The sequence below is a fragment of the Merops nubicus genome, unplaced genomic scaffold (assembly GCF_000691845.1).
Source record: "Merops nubicus isolate BGI_N331 unplaced genomic scaffold, ASM69184v1 scaffold42241, whole genome shotgun sequence".
NCBI lineage: Eukaryota > Metazoa > Chordata > Aves > Coraciiformes > Meropidae > Merops > Merops nubicus.
Genome location: NW_008587287.1, coordinates 30,078 through 52,325, shown reverse-complemented (window position 1 = coordinate 52,325; position 22,248 = coordinate 30,078). Strand labels below are relative to the sequence as shown.

General features: G+C 38.2%; 1 protein-coding gene across 1 annotated transcript in view; it reads left to right on the top strand.

The window, feature by feature from the left end:
* Positions 1-22,248, top strand: part of CIT (citron rho-interacting serine/threonine kinase) — a gene marked incomplete at its 5' end in the record, with an annotated part of 54,230 nt that overhangs the window by 5,651 nt on the left and 26,331 nt on the right. The window contains 13 exons of the mRNA XM_008948853.1: positions 1,676-1,781; positions 2,643-2,786; positions 4,116-4,235; positions 7,791-7,961; positions 8,226-8,279; positions 8,847-8,900; positions 10,038-10,178; positions 10,552-10,677; positions 13,601-13,696; positions 15,402-15,518; positions 15,960-16,069; positions 19,068-19,242; positions 20,609-20,806. Of these exons, the coding sequence (XP_008947101.1) occupies positions 1,676-1,781; positions 2,643-2,786; positions 4,116-4,235; positions 7,791-7,961; positions 8,226-8,279; positions 8,847-8,900; positions 10,038-10,178; positions 10,552-10,677; positions 13,601-13,696; positions 15,402-15,518; positions 15,960-16,069; positions 19,068-19,242; positions 20,609-20,806 (1,612 nt within the window). The remainder of the gene's footprint in view (positions 1-1,675; positions 1,782-2,642; positions 2,787-4,115; positions 4,236-7,790; positions 7,962-8,225; positions 8,280-8,846; positions 8,901-10,037; positions 10,179-10,551; positions 10,678-13,600; positions 13,697-15,401; positions 15,519-15,959; positions 16,070-19,067; positions 19,243-20,608; positions 20,807-22,248) is intronic.

Genomic DNA, 22,248 nt, shown 5'->3' with positions numbered 1-22,248 from the left:
TGTTTGCACACCCAGCTGTTACGGGATTTAATATGCATCTTTCTCAGATGGTTGCCTTTTCTCTGTAGGAGTACAGACATGCTTTATAAATTGATTTTTAAATAGGATAATCTGATGGATCAGATTGATTGGACCAGGACTAAAGGAATGCTTTACAAAAGCATTCACTTCTAACATTTACTTTTTATTAAGTCCTGATCACAGCTGTATTGTTGATGTGCAGGACTCTTTCTTCTAAGCTTTTTCATGTCAGGTTTCTGAAGAAATATTAATATTTGACCTTTCAAGGCAGAATTGGTGGGTTTTGCTATGTTTGTTTGCCAATACAAAAACAGTGTTTCCCAAGGCCTGCTTAAGGTGGTGGTACTGAAGATCTGCTCTGATACAGATGTGTTGCTGCAGAATTTTCGTTAAATCTGTGTCTTTTTTTTGGTGACTATCCTGCATATCTGTTTGGATTAAGGAGTAGATTTTTCTCAGAAAATGGTGGTGATGGAATCAAACTTTCCTTGGTGTTAAGAAGAGACTGTGCTGCTGTGTGTGGGTGTATGGCTATATGCAGAGAGCTGCTCAAAGCTCGTTTCTCTCCGTGGGGATAACTGGCTGCATACCAAACTGTGGCCAGGAGAAGCAGAAAGCAATGTGTGGGCTGGCTGTAGGATCTTTTATTAGCACCTTCATTGTACTGCTGTGTTTTCATCTATCAGTTAACACTGGTTCCATCATTAACTGCTTAAATATCTAGTTTGAAGCATTTTATGCGAGGGAGAATGTGATTTTTTTTTTTTTTTAAATTGTGTTTTGATATGTGTACTTAATTTTTTGGTTGCAGATTACATATTTAAGACTGCAAAGCACTAAAAATATGCTCCAAAACACTGACTTCCTAAAGGCTTCCTATCCTTTTCCAGAAAGAATTTAGACTAACTGAAATGGTAAACTCTCTTAAGCATTGAGTACCAACTGGACAGAAAGCTTATGAACACACAAATATTTTCCACAGGTTTCCAGAGTCAAATTGTTTTGAGTAGTACAGCTAAAGTTATGTCTCATGGAAGAAAATTGCAAGTGGAACTCTAAAGTTCTGCAGTGTGACTAATCGTATTGATATTGATTGAGTTCATAGGGATCATATGAATTGGGTTATGGAAGTTTCAGTTCAATTTTGATTTACAGAAGGTAACTAAGGATATTAAATTCTTCTTCCTGTGGTGCAGATTATGACATGTTAAAGTTTTTAGGGCTTTTGTACTTTGATGATGATTTAAAAGGCTGTTTTAAAAGAAGTACAAAATATAAAGCAATTCTCTGAAAACATATTATCTTTCCAAATGGTTAAGTTGACTTTATGCTTTGTTTCTGTTACACTTAAAAATCCCTGCAAGTTGCACAAATGTGTTGTTGTGATTTATTGTTTTGCACTCCGACATAAAAGTCACTGATGGAAAATATTAATATTGGAACTAGGAGTACACATGGATTATTTAATAACGTTATACTGTCATCAGGTTTTAAGGTATGTTTGATGTGAAGTGGTGGCTGTTAGGCCGTAATTGCTGCACCTTTCTTTTATCCTGGTATAAGTGAGTACCCAGCGACTTCACCGAGGCTGCGTAAATGCAGGTTCCTGTACCTTTTGCCTATATTCATGTGCTGTTTGGCTTTGCTCTTTTAGATCTGTTTTTTCAAGTGTGGATTCTCCAGCCAAGGTCAGCTCCATGGAAAAGAAACTTCTTCTCAAGAGCAAAGAACTCCAAGACGCCCAGGACAAGTGTCACAAGGTATTTATTTATGCGATTGGTCGTCTCCATTGCTCCAGGAACCTGCAGCCACTGTATGTCCAGGGATCTGTCAGATGCTGCTGATCATCCAGACTCGTGGTGGGCAAAGCGCTTTTCCTTCAGTGAGGTGGCTTCCTGTCCAATACAAAGGGAGATGAAATTAGGCCATGCTGTTGCTCTAGATACTTCTATCTTAACAAGAAGTGGCTCTGGATTTTAAACAGTCCTTTTCTCAGCGTGACACAGACGACTGCTTCTTCTGCCTCTTCATCAGACGTACAATTACAGCAGTACTGTTCTGAGGTTCTCTTCCTAATTCATCAGCTTCTACTTACATAACTGTTGTCTCCTCACTGGTTACGGTGAACATCTTGTAACAGTTGCTGTGCTCCAATAAAGGGAACCCGGTGGAGTCTCTTAAAACTTACTTCTTGTTTGAGACTTTTATGAGAGTTCCATTACTTTTCTCCCTGTTCTGTTCTGGATTTGACCATTTCCTCCTGACAAGGAGATGGGGGGAAACCATCTTCTGGTCCAGCATGGATTTGGGATAAGGTTAAAGTGACCCATCTCTGCAAGTCAGGTGAAAAATGATTGTGTCTTCTTTGCTAACTGGGGTTCGAAGAATGACTGACTATGAACAAGCAGCTTGAATGAATGGGGTGACTTAGACTTACTACTTGTCCTTACGAAGAACTGTGCATTCCTGGAGCAGAGACAATGGTATCGGCATTTAAACAACATTTGGAGGAACATAGCTAGAAGTCTCTTGGAGACAAATTCCTTACAAGCAGAGCTCTGAAAGTAGCAGTTAACCAAGCTTTTGAAGCCCCCTTTATAACCTCTTGATATTTATTGCAGATGGAGCAGGAAATGACGCGGTTGCACCGGCGAGTGTCAGAGGTGGAGGCTGTACTTAGCCAAAAGGAGGTGGAACTGAAAGCCTCTGAGACCCAGCGATCCCTCCTGGAGCAGGACCTGGCCACCTATATCACAGAATGCAGTGTGAGCCCTTACACCAGTCCTTTCAGCTCTGATGGCCTGAAATCTGGTGGTCTTTGCCTTTCTCTTCCATCATGGATTCAGTGGGGCACTTGATGGAGAGAAAATAATATGTGAGAGGATATCTGTTGAACATGGAGCCCTGAATTGTTTGTGCAGGCTTGTGTGATAGTTTTATTCAAACTTTGTTTCAGGGTCATGTGCTTAGAACATACAGTAGGAATAACTGCTGTCCTGGTCTTGCTGAAACTATTTGTGATGTTTGTCTTACTGGCTGTGCTCGAACGTGCTCGAGTTTGACTTCTTGCATGTTTCTTAGCCAAAAGAGGATGGGGCCTAATCAGTACCTAGACAGAAATCTTCAAGGACAAGAAGGAGGATTAGGAAACAATGGTGTTGCCTCCATCTGTGGTATTCTGAGTTGAGTCTGATCCAGTTCCCCCATGTAATGTCAGGGATGATGCTAGGACACGTGCTATTTTTCAGGTAGAATATAAAAATGAGGCCTTAAACCCATGTCTTCAGAGATCATTTGGCATTTCTGATGGGAGCTGGAATGTCTGCCTAGTTGTCCTGGCAAAGTTCCAGTGAGGATATTTTCATTCTAGTTAATAGTCTCTGTATTTTCAGTTGGATATAATATTCTGTTTCCTCTCTTGTACCAGGAACAAAAACTTCAGATAATACTGTTTCAGAGAACTGAAAATCACTTCTGATAGGTTTGTTTGTTGGGAAGCATATCTTAAAACAGGGCTAGAGTGATTTTCCTATACCAAATGGTGTTAGGTAAATAAATGAAATTCAGTTCATATCTTTTTGTTGAAGAATAATACACATGATAGGAGGACCTAAAATTTGCAGGTCAGGTATGTGTTGAGGTATGGAAGCAGTTCTTCTGTTATCTGTAGAAGTTCAATGATGTTTAAAGGATTCAACTCAGCAGCAACAAGAAAAATGAATAAGCTTGTTAGAAATGTGAAGTTGAAGGATTGTATCTAGGTTGTGAATTAATAGTGCTAGATAAAATATAGATAAATGCTGTCAATAATGGATGCCTTTTGTCATCTCTGTTTGGTTTTTGTTTCTAAACCTGATGTGAGGAAGTAGAGATTTGAACTAAGATTTAAGTGTAATAAACTTTTTGTGAAATGGGCTGCCTCTATCTAGAGAGAAGCAGCACTGGCCATGATCTTCTATAGGGTTCCATCATGGATATCTCAATTTTTCTGCTGCCTCACTGCAGTCAAGGAGGCATTTGTATAGCTAAAGATCTTTATTATACAGCCATCTGAAAAAGCAAAGACTGTGTATTGAACATTTTGCTTTCTGCAGAGCTTAAAGCGAAGCCTGGAGCAGGCACGGATGGAGGTGTCTCAGGAAGATGATAAGGCACTACAGCTCCTTCATGATATCAGAGAGCAAAGCCGAAAACTGCAAGAGATCAAAGAACAGGTATACCTGCTTCTTTGGGGAGCAGAGTGGCTATCCACAAACAGGCATTCTTGACATATTCTAGCTCTGTTGCCAGGATTGTTTTATGTTGGTAGGCTGTGGCGACTCCCAGTCTGTGTGTTTTCACATGGTTTCCTAAACCAAATGGGAAGCAACAAAATTACACTTTTATGTATCTTGAAACTAAGCACAAACTCCCAACCTCAAGTTTTTATTTTCCTAGTCCTTGGTAAATAAAACCAGGTTAGGAAAAAGTTGCTTTAGTAATATACTACATTAGAAATGAACTATCTTTTTGTAAATGGTCAAGCCATACAAGTCTCATAACAAGTTAATGTATTTTCATCTGGGAAAGAACTGAGCTAGCCCTAAATTTATGTTTTCTTTTTTTCTTTCTTATTTGGCTATTAAAAATGCTTAATAGTCTTTCAAAACAGAACCTGTGTTGCCTAACTGTTCTTTTCCTAATTTAGTCTGTTTGCAAAGTAGATGTCCATAAATTTCTTTATACCAGAAAAATGTAAAAAAATTAATCTGTACAGTTGTTCATAAGGGGAAAAAAAGTCAAAATGAAAAGAAAATATGGTGACAAATGTGGACATTTTTAGGATTTAAAATGGTCTGCAAGACAGAACCCACTCCATTTTATGAATTAATAGCAATATATTGAGAAAAAGAAATTGAAATTGGCTATGACGTTCAAACAATTCTTTGCAATTATCTGTTGGTTTTCATCTTCAAAGCACTTTACAAACATTAACTGTCTAATTTCATAGTGTCTAAGGCAAGGAAGCCCAGAAACCTTGATAATAATTCTCTAGACATGAGCAGCTCTTATGTAAAAAGTAATGAAATGCAAAAACAACCCTCTGGATGTAGCAGGCCTCCATAGACTTCTACAGCATTCTTCTGAATGGTTGTTTTATGTAATACAAGGGAACTGAAGCTCATTACTCTGTGTTCTGGTGCTTTGTTAGCAAAGTTGCTTTAAATATTGAAATGTGGAACATTCTTGGTGATGATAAATATCATCTGAAATTCATAGCTAATACAGACACATGCAAACAGAGGAAAAATAACTCAAGTAATTTTTAAACCAACATTTTGTCCCAGAATCTTTAAATTTGGCTTGTGAGGATTCACGGTGACATAAAAATGCTGCTTGGGTCAACAAGTGAATCTGTGATATCCTGCAGGCGCTCATATCTGGGATGGTCTTCTGAGCTATCTGAAACCCATGTGCAAGAACACTGCAACCAACTAGGCAGGGACATTTTTGCTGACTCATCGGCAGGTGGATCGGAGCCATTAAAGACTTGGATCGTTATTTTTAAGTCAGAGGGAACTGGGAGGTGTAATGGAAGAGCCCCTTGGAGTTTTGCTGTTGAAAATCTGAAGCTTGACAGAAAATGTATGAAATTAAGAGCAAAGCAGAATCTTCAAAACCCAATAATTAGTCATTTGGTGTTTTCTGGGCAACACTGTAGGTTCAACTTAACCTCAGGTACTTGAATAGAGGAGCATGGTGGGTTTGTGATTTGGGTTTTTTTGTTTGAGGTTTGTGTGTTCGTTTTTTGGTTGGTTGGTTTTTGTGTTTGTCTTTTCTTAACTAAACCTGTGTTGTGGCCATTACTTGATGAAGACCCATATGAATGGATGGACTTGCAACAGATCAGAGTCTGTGTTTTTTGAAAGGCCCACTCATTTGTGTGTAGCTACCCTGATGTGATTCACGTCAGATACATGCCCTGAGCTTTGCCTGTCCACTAGTATGTGCTTAAGTACATCCTGACAGCTTTTTAACTGTGACCAATGCATATGCAAGAGGTATTGTCCTGTGCCATCTTGAGTGATACCACTTGTTCTTGCAAACAGGAAGAAACAAGAAAAAGTGAAATATTACTAATTATCACCTCTTCTTTCTCCTTTTATCCCTCCCCCTTCTCCTCCCTTCCCAAACACTCGTTTTCAGTGGCAACTGTAGTCATACCTGTAATTCTTTGGTCTAATTCTTTATACCTTTTCTTATATAAAAGCTGAGTATTTTAGGAAGTTTTAACAAATTATTATTACTGAGAAGGGCATGTGTTCCTTCAAACCATTCTACCTTTTTTATTCACAAATATATTTGTATGAAACAGATATTTCAGTTACTGTGTGCTCGCTTACTATAAAAAGGCTTTAATTTTTTCCAGCAAGAAAAACAAAACAAAACAAAAAACAGCAAGAAAATAAGATCATCTCTAGAGAGACTAACTGGAAAGAGAGATCCCCTGTCTGCCTTACAAACTGGAGAACCAGTCTGGGGAATCCTAGAGCAAAGAGCCATTCTGCCATTGCCCCTGTAATGGATAATAAAAGAATCTGTTAAAGGCATCTGAATAAGCTCTCCATGTTGCTGGAGAATCCCAGGCTGACAGTAGGGTCAGTGTCCCTGCAGTCACTTGCCTAACTGAAGACAGCTGGCTGGCTGGAAGGAGGGATGACAAACCTGGTTTGTCACGAGACTCTTACTCTCTTGAATATGGGGGTAGTCAGGCGTATTGTGAGATATTAAAAAAGTATTAAAATGGAAAGAAAGATAAACTCCCCCACTGTCAGTTCTTCATAATCTTTTATCCTAGCTCTTGATGTGCATGTTTTCTACTTGTTCTCAGCTTCATAATAAACCACTTTGGTTTTGATGTTTTGGTTTTTCTTTGTTTAAAGTAATTTTATAAAACATATACTTACAGCACTTGGTAAATGCTAAATAAACATAATTAAATTCTGTTTTTTTCAGTGAAGATACAAGAAGCTATCTCACTAGCTAATAACAGTTTGAGTACCCAGTCTCACTGTGATAGTAAATTCAAATGTTCTTTTCTTCTCTCACCTTCCCCATCCAAATGCCCTATCTTGTAGTCTTCTGCGTGGGGAATCATTATTTCTGCTTATATAGGCAAATATCATCAATGGGCAATGTGATTTTTAGGCAGTTTTTCAAAGTTAATATTTGATTTTATGTTGTCTTCCATATAGAGCAACACGATCCTTTTTTAGCTCTGTCAAGAGAAAATAACTGACGGCTACAAGCCACAGTATGCTCCCCCTCTGCTTCTCCTTCTTTCCTTTTACCCAAGCTGTGCAGATCTGTGGTAATTGTCATGTTATCAGCCTGAGAAAAATATATCTTGAGGGAGCATCTGGGCATTTAGTAGAGACATCAACTCAAAGACACATTTCTGTTTCAGACATTAGAAATGTAAGTAGTTTTTATCATCTGTATGTAGATGTATGTGTGTGTTTCTGCAGAGAAGCCACTCTCAAAAAGTCAGTGTTTTAAATTTATGAGATATTGACTCAAAAATAGCAAGACTCAAATGAGAACACAATGGATATGTTATGTTATTTTATTTAGCTTTTATTGTTTTATTTTGTACTTTACTTTTCTTCCACGTATCCTTAAATGCGCCTCTTACCTGCAGTCAGTATTCGGAGATCTGCTGCTCCAAGTATTTCCCCTGTTGCCTCTAAACTGTAATACCTTTTCCTTCCCTTCCACCACAACTACAGGAATATCAAGCTCAAGTAGAAGAAATGAGGTTGATGATGAATCAATTAGAAGAGGATCTTATTTCAGCTCGCAGGCGTAGTGATCTTTATGAATCGGAGTTGAGAGAGTCCCGACTGGCAGCTGAGGAATTCAAACGTAAAGCTACTGAATGTCACAACAAATTGCAAAAGGTAGTTTAGGCTTCATGGGAAAGGGGTATGATGCTTGCTGGAATTTCTAGTGCAGTTTTACACACACACACACACAAGTTGTATGTCTTCTAAAGATTGATGTGGTTTGTACAAGTGTTACAAAATGTCAATTGTACGCTTGAAATAATTTAACTTATACTTTGTGTAACTGCTTGGGTTTAAGTTGTATGAGAGGATGACTGGATAGACCAATGTGCTACAACTTTTCCTGAGACTTTCATGTATTTTATATTTAAGTTACAGGTTAAAGATCAAGGAAAAAATGAAGCAGGAGAGTTGTATTGCAAATTGGAGAAGGTATGCTACATCTGTGTCCTGGGGTTTGCTTCTTGGGTCTTCCATGTTACACACAGAAACCAAGAGTGTCTCTGCCAGTCAATGGCATGCACAGCCTCACATCCCTCTCTATTTTATTGATTTATTTTTTTTTTAAATAATTTTCTTGATGTGATTCATTGTTCCTTCTGATTTAATACAAAGCTGTGTTTGGATATCCTGTTCTTAACTGATTGTGTTCAAAAGCTAGGCCATTGTGTGCAATCTGAGTTTGGAGTTAGGCTAGTGATACATCAGGGTTGTCTTTATGCATAAGGAATAGCAAAGGAAAACAAAGAATTCTGAGTATTCTCGCACTTGAACAACCTACTTTGTGACCAAAATATGAAATCAAGCAGAAGTTAGTAAAATGTATGTAGATTTGCCAAGAAGCATTTTGATGTGTGGGAATTTAAAGGGACAAACAAAGATTTTTGAGAAGTGAGTTAAAATAAATATGGTATCATAGGTTGAGAAGGTTTTTTCCGTTTTTAAACTTTTTAAATGGTTTTAAGAAACTCTTTCACCCATCTTTTTATTTAACTGTAGATCAATACAGAGCAGCAGGCCAAAATCCAGGAGCTGCAGGAAAAGCTGGCAAAGGTAATGTCTGGATGGTGAAAGTAAATTTTCCACAAGATTTTCCAGAGAAACTTTGATGCAGAGGAGGGATGCACTTTGTTTTAGCCTCAGACATAGTTGGTCATATCATGGGGGATGATAAGGAAAAGGGGGAGGGAACTGGTATCTGAAATCACTGGTGTTCTCAATAAGCTTTTGACTCTTGAGACATGTCACCAGTGTTTATTTTTACAAATGAAGCTGAGTCAGAACTGGAGTAGTGTAGAGAAATTCTAATTTAAAAGGCCAGGTAGGGTATGGTGTATGCAGTGCACTGGTCCCTTGCTTCTGAAAACAGCATTCTCATGGAACCAGTATACTCTGGTTCAATTGCAAAACTACTTTCCAGTTATTCACAGTAAAAATGTTGAATGATGAGGATTCACAACGACATTAAAATACCTTAGCAATGTAAGCTGAAGACAGCACATAATATCTCATGTTTGCAGTTGTGGTCAGTCTATCACCTGAGAAAGTACTGTAAGAACAGTAGGGGAACATCTCTGTTTGGAATCGTTCAGCAGAAAAGAAAGGGGTTGTCATAATAATCCACTGAGAGAGCTCTCCAGACTCGGAACCTGCTGAGAGGGGGCTTTTTCAAAGGCTAGTGATCTAGAATGTCAGTAGGAAGCCAAAACTAAGTAGAAATAGTACTTCAAATATTTTAAATGAGTCATGTCTTAATCCCCCTTTGTCTTTTCTCCTTTCATTAATTCTAAGGAATTAGCTGTAGGCCAGCGGGTTATTCTCCTGGTGTTCTACTAAGAATATTTTGTGAGTTCTTTCCAAGAACTGGAGCTGAATTTGGGGGTAGGCTTTGCTTTCTGTAGAGACAATTAGACATTTGCAATACAGCAAGGCAAGCATGTAGATCTCCTGGACTTTTTTTTATATTTTTTTTTTTTGTGAAACAGAAAATTATGTGATGGAAGTTAGGATTCATGTTCCTGCACATGTTTGTATGTTGTCTTAATTTTAAACTGCTAGGCCAAAGTTCTGTAGCAGTTTTATTCAGAATGTTGACTGACTATCTCGAGGTTATGAACTTTCCACACATCAACTTTGTGTGTGTGCATTTTTCTTATAATACCTTTTCTTCCCCCCACTTTGGACCTTTAGGCTGTGAAAGCTAGTTCAGAGGCAACTGAACTTCTTCAGAACATCCGTCAAGCAAAGGAGAGAGCTGAGAAGGAGTTAGAGAAACTGCAGAATCGGGAAGATTCTAATGAAAGCATGAAGAAGAAACTGCTTGAAGCAGAGGTGAGGGGAGAATGTCTGCCTGGAGTCAATTAGTTATTGGGATGTGTCTCTGTTTAGGAAGCTTCATCTGAATGACTGTGAACAGTCTGTATTCCTGTAGTAACTACTCATGGGAAAGTGAGGTTAGACATTAATCTATTTTTAATTAAAAAGCATATGTTTCTTTGAAGAAAACCCAGTGGCTTTTTGTTTTCAGTGAGCAGTCCATAAGGACATGTGGTTAGCGTAAGGGATTTGAAGCATGATGAGGATTTAAATATGAAAGACTGCTCCATATATTGACTGCTTCAGCTGATTTTTCTAGAAACTAGTGATTGCTTTGTGATCATGCAGAGCTGGTTAGCCTAAACCACAGTTAATAATTGCTCTGCAGGAACGGCGCCACTCTCTGGAGAATCAAGTGAAGAGATTAGAGACTGTGGAACGAAGGGAAAACCGTCTCAAGGAAGATATTCAAACTAAATCTCAACAGATTCAACAGATGGCAGAAAAAATTCTGGTGAGCAGAGGTGAAAATTAAAGATGAAGGGTAAGAGTTTGTAAGAAAGGGCTAGGAAAGGAACGCGAGGCAGAATTGAACTGAATAAGGTGGAAATTGTTGAATAAAGGGATTTGTTTCTTGCACCAGTCATCCCAGAGAAAGCTTAAGCACTCAGATTCCATTTGCAGCTTTAGTTACAAACTCACTCCTGTAACTGTAGTCTTAATGCCACTTCAAAATTGTAATTGTCTCAGTAGGAGCACTTTTAAGTCAGCTTAGTAATATTTGCTTTTAATGAACTATTGTTTCAAAAGTACAACATCCTCTGGACAGGATACTGCAACAGTAAAAACATTAGTATCTAGCTTTTAAACTAAATTGCAAAGAAATTTAGAGGTCAGATCTACTTGGAACAATTACATTTTGAAGCAGAGAGAAATTAATCATGTAAACTCTTTGTCTTGAAAGATATTTGTCAGGAATCCATTTTCACACCCATACCTTCTCTCTTGGTAATTTCTTGTTGCTCTCCTTGTGAAGTCTTTCTAGTGAGTTGGTGTGTTAGGCTGCAGTGGAGTAAGCAGGGGGTGTTACTAATACTTTTGCTTCCCTGGGACAGGAAGCATAATTTTATAGTGGAATAATTCAATTAATTTAGTGTTTCTTACATGTCTCTTCCTGTGTCACCAATATAACAAGGAAAAAAGATTACATTTTATTGGTAGCAGTCCTGAACATAGGCACACTGAGGAAGGCCAAATGGAAATGTATAAATATCTGTAAATGAAGTCAACAGATGACCCATACTTGTTCTAGTTGCATGTGTAGACTTCAGCATCAGAATGTCTGAGTGCTCTCAAGAAAAGGTAGAATGTTCTTTAGTTGTGCTGTTTCTTTCAAATTGTTTTGAAAACATGACTGCATGGTAAGTGGGAGACCATGGTTTCACTGGGCACAGAACCAACTTTATGTTTAGAAATACTGTAAAACTTTGAATTGTTTCATAAGCTCTTGTGTATATTTTTGGGGATTGTCCCTTGGTTTGGATTATGTTCTCTGTGGAGGAAAAACTGGAAGAGACTGCAGAAATATCAACTAATTGTTTTACACCATGGGATATGTTTAGCTCTCCTTATAGTTAGTTTCCATGGAGTTCTGACAGAATACTGGAGAGACACAGAAGTATTTTATAGAAAAGTCAGGCGTTGAAGAAATAATCCTACAGTTTTTCCTAGGCCCTTGCAGCTCTGATCTGGGAGCGCAAGCTAATAGCTTTCTTTCTTTTTTTCTGCTTTTACCCTGTTCATTCTTTCACGTTGATCTCTTCAAACACACTTGACTTTTTCCGGCATGGGAAGGCAGGAAACAATCTGAATGTACAGAATTGCATAGAATATGGTGGAAGTAGTTGAATAAAGGCATTGGTTTTACCTACACTCATCTAGCAGTGCCTGAGCAGTACCTGCTGATCTGCCTGTAGAAAATTAAGCAGTAAGAAAAAGAGTTACAGAAGATAGTTACTACTGCCTGAAAGTGTAGGTCATTGCTATGATGCTAATAACAAAGTTAGTGCTACATAGAGGTTAGGAAGTGAGAACTGGAATGGTAAGAGATTACCTTTTTAAGCCCACACTGACTGTTAAGTGCCACTGCAGAAACTGGTGAAGCTTCTGCTACAATATGAGCAGTCTGATGCTGGTAGCTTTGAAGCTGCTGCTGATCTGGTTGTCTGATTCTCTGCCAGGACCTGAAACGTGTGGGCTTCTGGGGGAGGTGAGTTGTCCCTCTTGTTGCTGGGAGACATATTTCAATTGCAAAAAGCAGCAATCTCCATTCCTTGCAGAAGTGTTGGGTACTAGGCACTGTAGTTGACCTACTTTTGGTGAACCTCCTCTTTGATTCTTACTTCTGGAAAAAGAGGTCTTCTGCAATTACCGGAGGAAAAAAAAAAAGTCTTTGTGTGTTTTCAAGATGAGGAAGATCAGAAAAGAGAATATGAGAAGAGCTAAAGTAGAAGTACCAGGAAATTTTCCTGTGCTTTGCAGTAATGAAGGCAGATAGGAGACCAGCATGCATCCCAAAACCTGAACTTGTCTGTGCAAGAGTCAACCCAGTGGTAGTGCATGACAGACCTAGGCCTGTCTCTTGTTCCAGGGAAACTGTTGGAATGGCAAATATGACAATGAATGAGCATAAAGTTCTAAATTCACCTCGAGAGGTGTCCTGTTCAAAGGTGGTTATAGATATATCCTGAATGAGAGAGTCAAACAGCAGCAATAGCTGACTTCTGGGATACAACATAATCTAAGTTCTTCCTGTGCATGGCTCAAACTCTGATGTGAAGTAACAAGAGTAAAAATATTCTGGCATGTTCTACCATATATATTGCATCCTGCACTTTTCATTTTCCAAGCAATATATAAATAGTTATTCTGACAACATTTATCTGAGGAGTATAACAAAGTAAATACTATTCCCACTCTATGAATGTAGAATGAAAAGCATAGGCAGCAGTACCCCATTATTGAGGTCTTCTGTGAGAAAACAAGTGAGAGACCTTGTTAAAAATAGATCTGAACTTCCTGTGATACCACTGCAGCTATGAAGTGTTTATGACTGCTTGTTTTTCCAAAACGTCCTTGGCCCATCTTTGGGAATATTTTACAGGGACACAGAGATTCTTACTGTGGAAGTAGAAATCTGTCTTTAGCAGCATATCTGCTCTACAGTAGGTGGGTCAGCAGCAGTATGCAAAGCTTAAAACTGATAATGTGCAGCTCTCCTACTGATTTTTTTTACTATGACAGCCCAATGGTCTTGGGATTTTTATAGTGTGAAACCTTAAAAAAGGAGAATGAATGAATGTTTGATACCTGTGTAACACCTATACACAGCACCTGCTATTTCTTTCTGTCTGAACATGCATCTCTGCTGCTTTTAGGAGCTGGAAGAAAAACATCGTGAGGCTCAGATCTCAGCACAACATCTGGAGTTGCAGCTGAAACAGAAGGAACAATTCTATGAGGAAAAACTCAAAGTAAAAATATCTTATCTTCGTACGAGCTCTTTGGGGTAGAATAAGATCAGGAAAAAGCAGTTGCCTTTAGGATCTGATTGCTTTGTTTTAAGAGTTGCCTTCTTGCTTACCACTGCTGAAATGTTCAGAGAGCTTAGCAGAATCCAAGTTTTTCTTCTAGTCTGTGCCCTTGTACTTTATCTGTCTTTAGCACTGCATTAAAATAGGTGGTTTTTGAAGTCGGAACTATAGGAAGGCAGTTTTGATTGTAATTTGACTATTGCTGACTAAATAATACTTAATGCTATTTGATCTCACATCCTGAAAAAGCCTTCAGTTCCTACTGATGATTTTCTATGAGTATTCACACAGCCTACCTGCAGGTTTTACATTCAGCAAATACTAGGGCATTTCTGAAATTCCATCATCTTGGAGCTGTAACATCTGCCAAGAAGCCACAGAAACCACCCACTTTGTTTTTGTCTTTTTTTCCAGGGTAGCATAAGACTTTAACAAACAGAAATAGAATCATAAACACCATCTAAAATTAGGAAAAACAAATTGGGAAATAGAAGTGTGTGCACTGGCCAAGGATTTTTCTAAAAAGCCTACAGCATGTCAGCCAGTAAATGCATTTTAGAAGAAGCGTTCTTTCTACTAAGCATAATATTTTCAGCATTCTTTATCTAGTATGTTTAGCTAGCATTTTAATTCTTCATTTTGGCTTAAATGTGAGAGGATGTAGTATTTAAGAGGAAAGAAGAAATTCCTGTGGGAAAAATTTGAAGGAACAAAAGAGCTTTCCAGGCAGTCTAGAGCATGTGGTAATCAGTAATGGGAGGAGAGTCATAGAAAACAGGGAGATGAGAGATAGATGCTGGGAAAGGAGAATTGTTGGCATGGAAGCTGGAAAAGAGGAAGGGATGGGAAAAAGAACTAGAAGAAAAAGAGAGCCAGTGTGTTATGAGGAGATACAAGGTTTAGTAGGAGTAATCAGGAAGCCAAATGAAAGAGGTTCAAAAGCATGAAAGAGGACATGGGGTGTTTGTGACTGGAACAGTAAAAAGAATGGTGTGGTGTCCAGACTTTGTGCATTTGAAAACTTGTCTTTGAGGGAAATGACCTCCAGTTTAACAAGTGTTTTAAAGCTCTGGCCATACATACATAACAACCACAAAACCAACCAACCAAAAACCAGTTACTTCAGTCCTGTTCCTAATGACAGGTATTCATGCCACAAAAAGAAGTCTTTTACTTAACTGTTTCGTTTGGTGTCTCCAGCTGGAAGAATTTGTGGGGTCTCAGTTGTCTTCCTGTGCAATGTACAAGTGACTCCTGAGCTGTATTGGTAGGGCAGCCAAGGGATGTGCAATTCCTTGCTTCCTCTACTATGCATATTGGGCTGTAGAGTTGTTCTGTTTTCTGGAATATTTCTTGGAACACAGCTTATGCTACTTGAAATAATATTTTTAAAAATCTACGGTATCTCCATGTCTTCATAAAATTCCATCATCAAATCCAGTCTTCAGAGATAACTGAAGGGAGTGTTCTTTTTAGGAGTTTGCTTTTCCATGGATTTCATGCAGTTGCATCCTGGGTTTAATTTTGCTTGAGAGATGATCAGTTGGTTAAAAAAAAAGTCTGTCTATCTTGATGATTTTCTTTCTGCTTGCCCTTTGCCCAGTGAAACAGATATAATTTAGACAAAAGAAATGTCTTAATTTAGGTGTTGGAAAATCAGATGAAGAAAGATCTTGCAGATAAGGAAGCACTTGAGAATATGCTCAGAAGACATGAGGAAGAAGCACGTGAGAAATGTAAGGTCCTGGCTGAACAGAAAGCGGTATGTATCACCCAGCTGGAAATAAAGTGTTTTATAAGGAGCTTTCTGAGACTCTGATTTCAAGCAAGATAATCTTGTTTGAGGTTTTGTAGGGCTGCTGAGTTCTTTTGAAGGAAATTCACTGTTCAATACTAATTCTCAAGGACATGTTTTTCTAATTCAAGATGTTTTCAGGAATATTTCATTAAAAGTAGCCACATAGATTGCTATGTGCCCATCATTTTGTGCACTGATAACATAATGATTACTTTCTCCTAATATTAAAGCAGTAGAAAGCAGTTGTAAACAGCTCCAGTAATTGCATCTGTGATGGTCTTTTGGCCATTTGATTGATTTTCTTTGACTACTTTTTGCTTCTAGAAAACATTCAGACTTTTTTGAAGCACTGTTTTTATAATCACTTGCTTTGTGCAGTCTCAAAGTCACATTGCTCTGTTTCAGATGATCAATGCAATGGATTCGAAGATTAGGTCACTGGAGCAGAGAATAGTGGAATTGTCTGAGGCCAATAAACTGGCAGCAAATAGCAGCCTTTTTACCCAGAGGAACATGTAAGTATAGCAACTGCTGTCAAACTGGTCAGTGCTGAACAGTTTGCAGTCAGATCTGCTCTTAGTGGAAAAGTGGTTGTTTTTTGCAGGCCTGCTGTGCTCCCTGCTTGTTTTTCAGTGATGCAAAAATAACACTTGTTCTTTGGGTAGTTGTGGTTCGCTGCATATTTTGTTTTTCCTCAAACATGCCTGAGAAAATTGGTTTGTATTACAGTGTTTACTTTGGAGCCTTTCCTAAGGCTGCTGCCTTGTGCAGGTTTACCAGGCACGTTAAATGAATACTAATAATTTTAATGTCTGAAATACTTTGGAGAAGCATACATTCTTTTTTGAACATATGTATGACTAATAGATTGATATTTTCCTTGATTCCTGTGACAGTTACATGATGCTGAAATTGAAAAACATTAAACACCTTTCTTAAAAACATTCCATCCTGCCCTGATGGGTGAGAAGACAAGTATGAAAGCTATTTTTTAAGCCAACAGGCTTTCTGCATGGTTTTGAATTGCTGATTGCAAGAGTGAGATACTTTGTTACTGAAATGGGAGAAATAATATGCAAGTAATTTAGGATATACTCTAAATTGAGAATGCAGCTTCAGTGTTGTCCTTGACCCAGACAGCATTTGCATGCATCTCTCACTGCCTTCTTGGGTTCAGCCTCTCTTTATTTCTCATCAATGACTGGTGTAATAGTCAGTTAAGTGTTTTTGGGGTATGCTACTGGTCAAGATCTAATGTCATCTTGAATCACTGTGTAATCAGCAATTGTTCTTGTGGTGAATTCTTATTTATTAAGAACTTAAGAAATCTGTCTCAGAACTTTTTATCTGCCTGAACTTTGTTTTGCTTTGGATTTTAGCTGAAATTCCTTGTCCTTATAATGATGTTTTTCCTTCATGAATGAGTTTTCCTTTCTGAATGACTTATATTTCAAGTATAGGAAAAAGCACAGATTGTTTGGTCTGTCCTGCAAGGCAGGACTGGAGTAGTATATGCTCTTTCTGATTTAAGAGTTTCATCAACTTTGACTGTCTGTAGAAGAGTTTTCAGTGGCCATCAACTATCTGATGCAATGTCAAGTAGAGCCTCTGTGTGAAGAGCTTGGATAGATTCACCTATAATATTGAATAGAATCAAACAAGGATTAATTTTGGCAAAGAGTTGCTTTGGTTTTATTCCCTTTCAGTGGTGATTATGCCTCCAGATATGTAATGGCTCCAATTTTTGCTGTATTTAAAATATCTGGCAAGTTATTACAGCCTGAGCAGCCAAAAACATTCACAGAAATAACAGAGATAATTAATTGTGTTGCTTTATGCTCCAGGTGACCTCCAGTTAATCACCCAGGAAGTTTACTGAGGCAGCAAAAGCTGTAACTTACCTTTAGTCTGAAATAAAACAGAAGTATTGTCTCAGCATGTACCTGGGAAGCATATGCAAGGTCTAGTGTCACGGTCATTGGTGCTGAACTGAGTGTGAGACCTGAGCTAGATGCATCCTCTGAGAGCAGGACACTTGATTGGAGATCCACAGAAAACATGAGAAAAACATAATAATGTTTTAACATGCAATTTAGAATAGATTATTGAGAGACATATTGTCAAGAAATGTGATTTTTCAGGACTGGCAGAAGATAGTACAGAATTAACAGTGTTTTAAGTGAAAATTACTTTATTGTGCATGCAGATAGCTAATGAATTTGTGCTTATTTTGTGAATTGGGGTGGTGAAAATATATAAATCTGTTGTTGGACTGTATTTTGAGCCCAAAAAAGCTACAGCTAATCTGAGCATGTTTGAAGAGGAGAACTGGTGATTAAACCCTTCAGAGGAGAGGGAACACTGCTACCTTTTGTTCACTCAGTATCTGAGGGAACTAATGATTATCAGGTTCCTGAGAAGATAGCCCAGTAAACAGCAGCAAGTGAAATAACATCATTTGACAGTTCTGTCTGGCAATAATCTGCAGAGGTAAATTAGAAAAAGAAAAGGGGTGAAAGGGTGATTTTGCATGCGATGCACAGAAATGTGAGTCAGAAGACAACTTCTATTTTTAGATTTGTTAAGTCTTCCTATTTGATCTTGGGCAACCCACATAATTTCTCTGGGATAGGATTAATAACAGCTTATCTCACAGTTAACTTCTTAAAATATTAATTCATTAATATATGTAGAGCTTTGTGAGACTTCTAAGTAGGAAGCACACTATGAGGCAGAATTTTCCAAAGCATGATAAAGAGATTCCAGGGATTGTAAATAATGTAGAAAGACTTCTTTTTTCCCTTCCTTTTTTTTTTTTTTTTTTTTATTGTAGGAGGGTATCCCTTTCAAATTCTTATGGTAATAATTAATCATTGCCAGCTCTCAAAATTCTTATGAGCACAAGTAATTATTTTTGTTCACTTTGTAGATTAAGACTTTGATCAGAGACAACAAAGCTTTGCTTCGGTGTAGGTCAAGTTCTAGGTCCATTACAACTTACAAAGCCCTAACAAAACAACCCACAACACACTACTGCCCCAAACCCTAAACCACAGGGTTTCTCTAACTTCATAAGAATATTTTTAACTCATATTTTCATACCTCATGATGTGTTTTCACACAATATGTTGTGTTAAAGCGACTATTCCTAGCTTTTTTTCCTATATACAAAAACAGGTGACAAGAAATTGATGAAATGAAAAGAATAAACTTTATTTTAAATATTCTAGATTACCATGTACAATACAGCTTTTCTCTGCAACTTGCAAACATGGAATTTTTAGTGCTCTCGACATGTGTTGGTGACTACAGTAGCACATAATCTTTTGCAGACAGGAATAAAGAGTCAACTCTAGTTTTGATATTTCATTTTTTGTTGTTGTGATGTAGAATTTAAGGTATGAACTATTCTACTTAGCAGGAGACTTGTAGTATTCTTCCTTATTTCACCCTGGTGGAAGGTCACATGTTAAGGACATTTTGGGATTGTCACTTGTACTTTTCTTCTATCAGGAAAGCCCAAGAAGAGATGATTTCAGAACTCAGGCAGCAGAAGTTCTACTTGGAGACACAAGCTGGAAAGTTAGAGGCCCAGAATCGAAAATTAGAAGAACAATTGGAAAAGATGAGTCACCAAGATCACACCGACAAGAACCGCCTGCTGGAGTTAGAGACTAGGCTGCGAGAGGTGAAAACTTGGGTTTGATCCCTCCAGACTTGCTTGAGTGTACTCCTTTTGGAGTATTAGAGAACTAGAATTAAGTTGGGTTAGTTCTGTGTCATAAAAAATGGTATTTTTAAGGTGTATTAATGTAATTTGGTCTAGCAGTAGGGTTTTTTTTTCTCTGAAAGTTAAAAAAAAAATTGAAAAATTAAAAATTGCTCATTAGGAGATAAGTGTTAAGAATTTGTCCTTTTTAGTCCTAACTGAACGTGAGCTTTTAGATCATCTTGCTTTCTCAGAATCTTATTTATGTTTTGGAGTTTTTTATACAATATCTTTATAGTGCTGCCCAGCTAGAGTGGTTACGGGGTGGGCAATTAAAACTTGGCTATATACAATGACCAGTCTTAGAGCCTACAGAATAGGAAGCAAAGGACACAACAGAATTGTGTAAGAAAAAAGGAAACCTGTTACTTCACACACATTTTGAAGAAGTCTTCTGGGAAAGGAAACCTAACAGTCATATGAGAAGTATGTTTTTAAAGATTTGTGAGCTCTGCTTCATTTTTAGTTTTGTATCAACTAGTTTGGAACCACTTCAAATCTTCTTTTACCTTCTTCAGTCTCACTCCACTAATTTTCAGCTAAGCCTGAAATCTTGCCTTTAGCTAAGAGGGTTGGATGACCAACACATGTCCTTGTTTGACCAGAAGTTGGTTGGGACCAGCATAAGATTTCTGGCAGGCTTGTCACCCATCTACAGCACAACAGACAGATTCACTTGGGATAGCAGACAGCCTGAGGAAGGTGCTAAGGTTTGCAATTGATTTTGAGCACTGAGATCTGTTCTGCTGCTTGTTCCATTTTTTATACGTTTCTGGAAATGACATGTTTATCCCTCAGTATGCCTCAGGAAAACTTCAGCAGAAGCCATTCAGATAAACCCAAAGCCAGATGACCTCCTTGGTTTCTTTAAAGCAGATCTGTAAGGGAAATTGAAATATGAAAGTCAATTGCAGAATGTATTGAATGTTTACATGCATGTAAAGTAAAGAGTCTCAAGTAAAGGCTCTTAAAGATTCTCAGTTTCAGTGAAGAAAGTTCATCACAAACTGTTCAGCTTTTAACATTTCAGATGTGATATTGGAGTCACAGCTGGAACAATTCTTGTGGCCTTGTTGAGTCAAAATCCCAGGTTGCTTTTAACCTTTTCATTGCAAACCAGTAGCTTTTAGGTAGTAGACAAAGCTGCATCCTTGGCTTCTCAGTGACTTAAGCGATCTGTCAAGATGTGATTTTTTGGGATAGACATGGCAAGGGCATCTTAAAGTGAGGTCTGAAATGAGGTCATACAATAGTTAGTAACTTATATTTGGATGCTGCTTCTTAGGTTAGTCTAGAGCATGAAGAACAGAAGCTGGAACTCAAAAGGCAGTTGACAGAATTGCAGCTGACACTCCAGGAGCGGGAATCTCAGATTACTGGGCTGCAGGCTGCACGGACAGCCCTGGAGAACCAGCTCCGAGAAGCCAAAACCGAACTGGAGGAGACCACAGCTGAGGCAGAGGAAGAGATCCAGGCGCTCACGGTAAGCCTGGGAATTTGTACTCTGAGCTGTATGTACAGACTAATTAGAGTTAGGTAGGTACATGTTTCATAAAGAGGTTAAAATGAATTTATACTGGTTTGGTTTTAGTTTTCAGGATATGAATTGTGCCTTCTATTGATAGAGGCAGGAATGGCTAAACCATCAAATTTTATCTGTCTTATTATCTTTAACCATATGAATGCTTCCTAGTAATGTTTCATTGCTGCCAAAACAGATTGGTTTTAAAAGCATTAGTATTTCTGTGATGAGGTGAAAGTTGCATCTAAAACTGTTGTTGTTAGGAGTTTTACTCTGTGATTTCATTAAAATAATATCTTAGGAGTTTGTAAGTACCTGATGACCATAAACTAATTTTGATTTTTAAAATTTAAATTTTTCTTTCTGTCAGTTAGCCTGCTTTAAAGATACTTATTCAGGGGGAAAACTACTCCAACAGATTCCTAGGAAAATAGTGTTGTTGGTAGCACAAAATTGTATTCTAATGCTTATTTCATGAAAAATTGTCACGTGTCTTGCAGTGTCTGGTGAGGTGTGTGAATGATATTTATGTTTTAAGAAAAAAAATGTTCAATTCCTGTCCCCCAGCCCCTCTTTTCCCTCCCCACTCCCAGTAAATGGACTTCTAAATTATATGCTGCTCATTACTGTCTCTTGAGTACAAAAAGATGCTTTCAAACTGCTTGATTTTAAGAAGTATTTCCTTCATAAAAGATTCCCAGGGCTGTAGGGGGAGAGAGTGGAGAAGTATATGACCTGCTACCAGGTCAGTCTTTAATGACCCTCAAATCCAGTTATTTTGAAGTGTTGAAAATGTGCATTCTCTTGCTCCAGTGGCATCTGACCAAAGAACTGTTGTGAATATTTCTGCCGTTGCTATTTTTCGGAAGGGGTGGTGGCCTCAGCTGAGATAGGTGCTTGTATTACGTCGATGCTTTGGGTAGATGAATGGAAGAACCATTCACTCAGAGTTGTTCTAAAGCTGGGGAAGTAGAGCAACAACATCAAGTTTTAAGCCTAACTGAACAGAACATGGCATCTCTTTCTTTTTTGCTCAAAACTGAAGCAGTCTCGTCCCGGCTGAGAGCTTTGCATAACTAATATCCCTGCCAAGGGGACGGCGATGGGCTCGGTGTCTTTGCCATGCACCACCAGGGAAACAGATGAATTTTTATGGCCTGTGTTCACTCAGTTATTGCTTCAGTTAATTTGGCAAAATGGTAGTGCTTTTGGACCAGCTGGTGTAAGACAGCCCAGGCCAGTGGGCTCGGGATTATTTCTGTCATGGATTTTTTTAATGTACTTGTTTTTTATTTTTTCACATTGCCTGTTGTGGTAAGATAGCTTTTTAGCTCTCCCATTTGACTTCTGCCAAACACTTTTTTTCCTGTTTAGTCTCTTGGCTCTGAGGAGAACATTCTGAA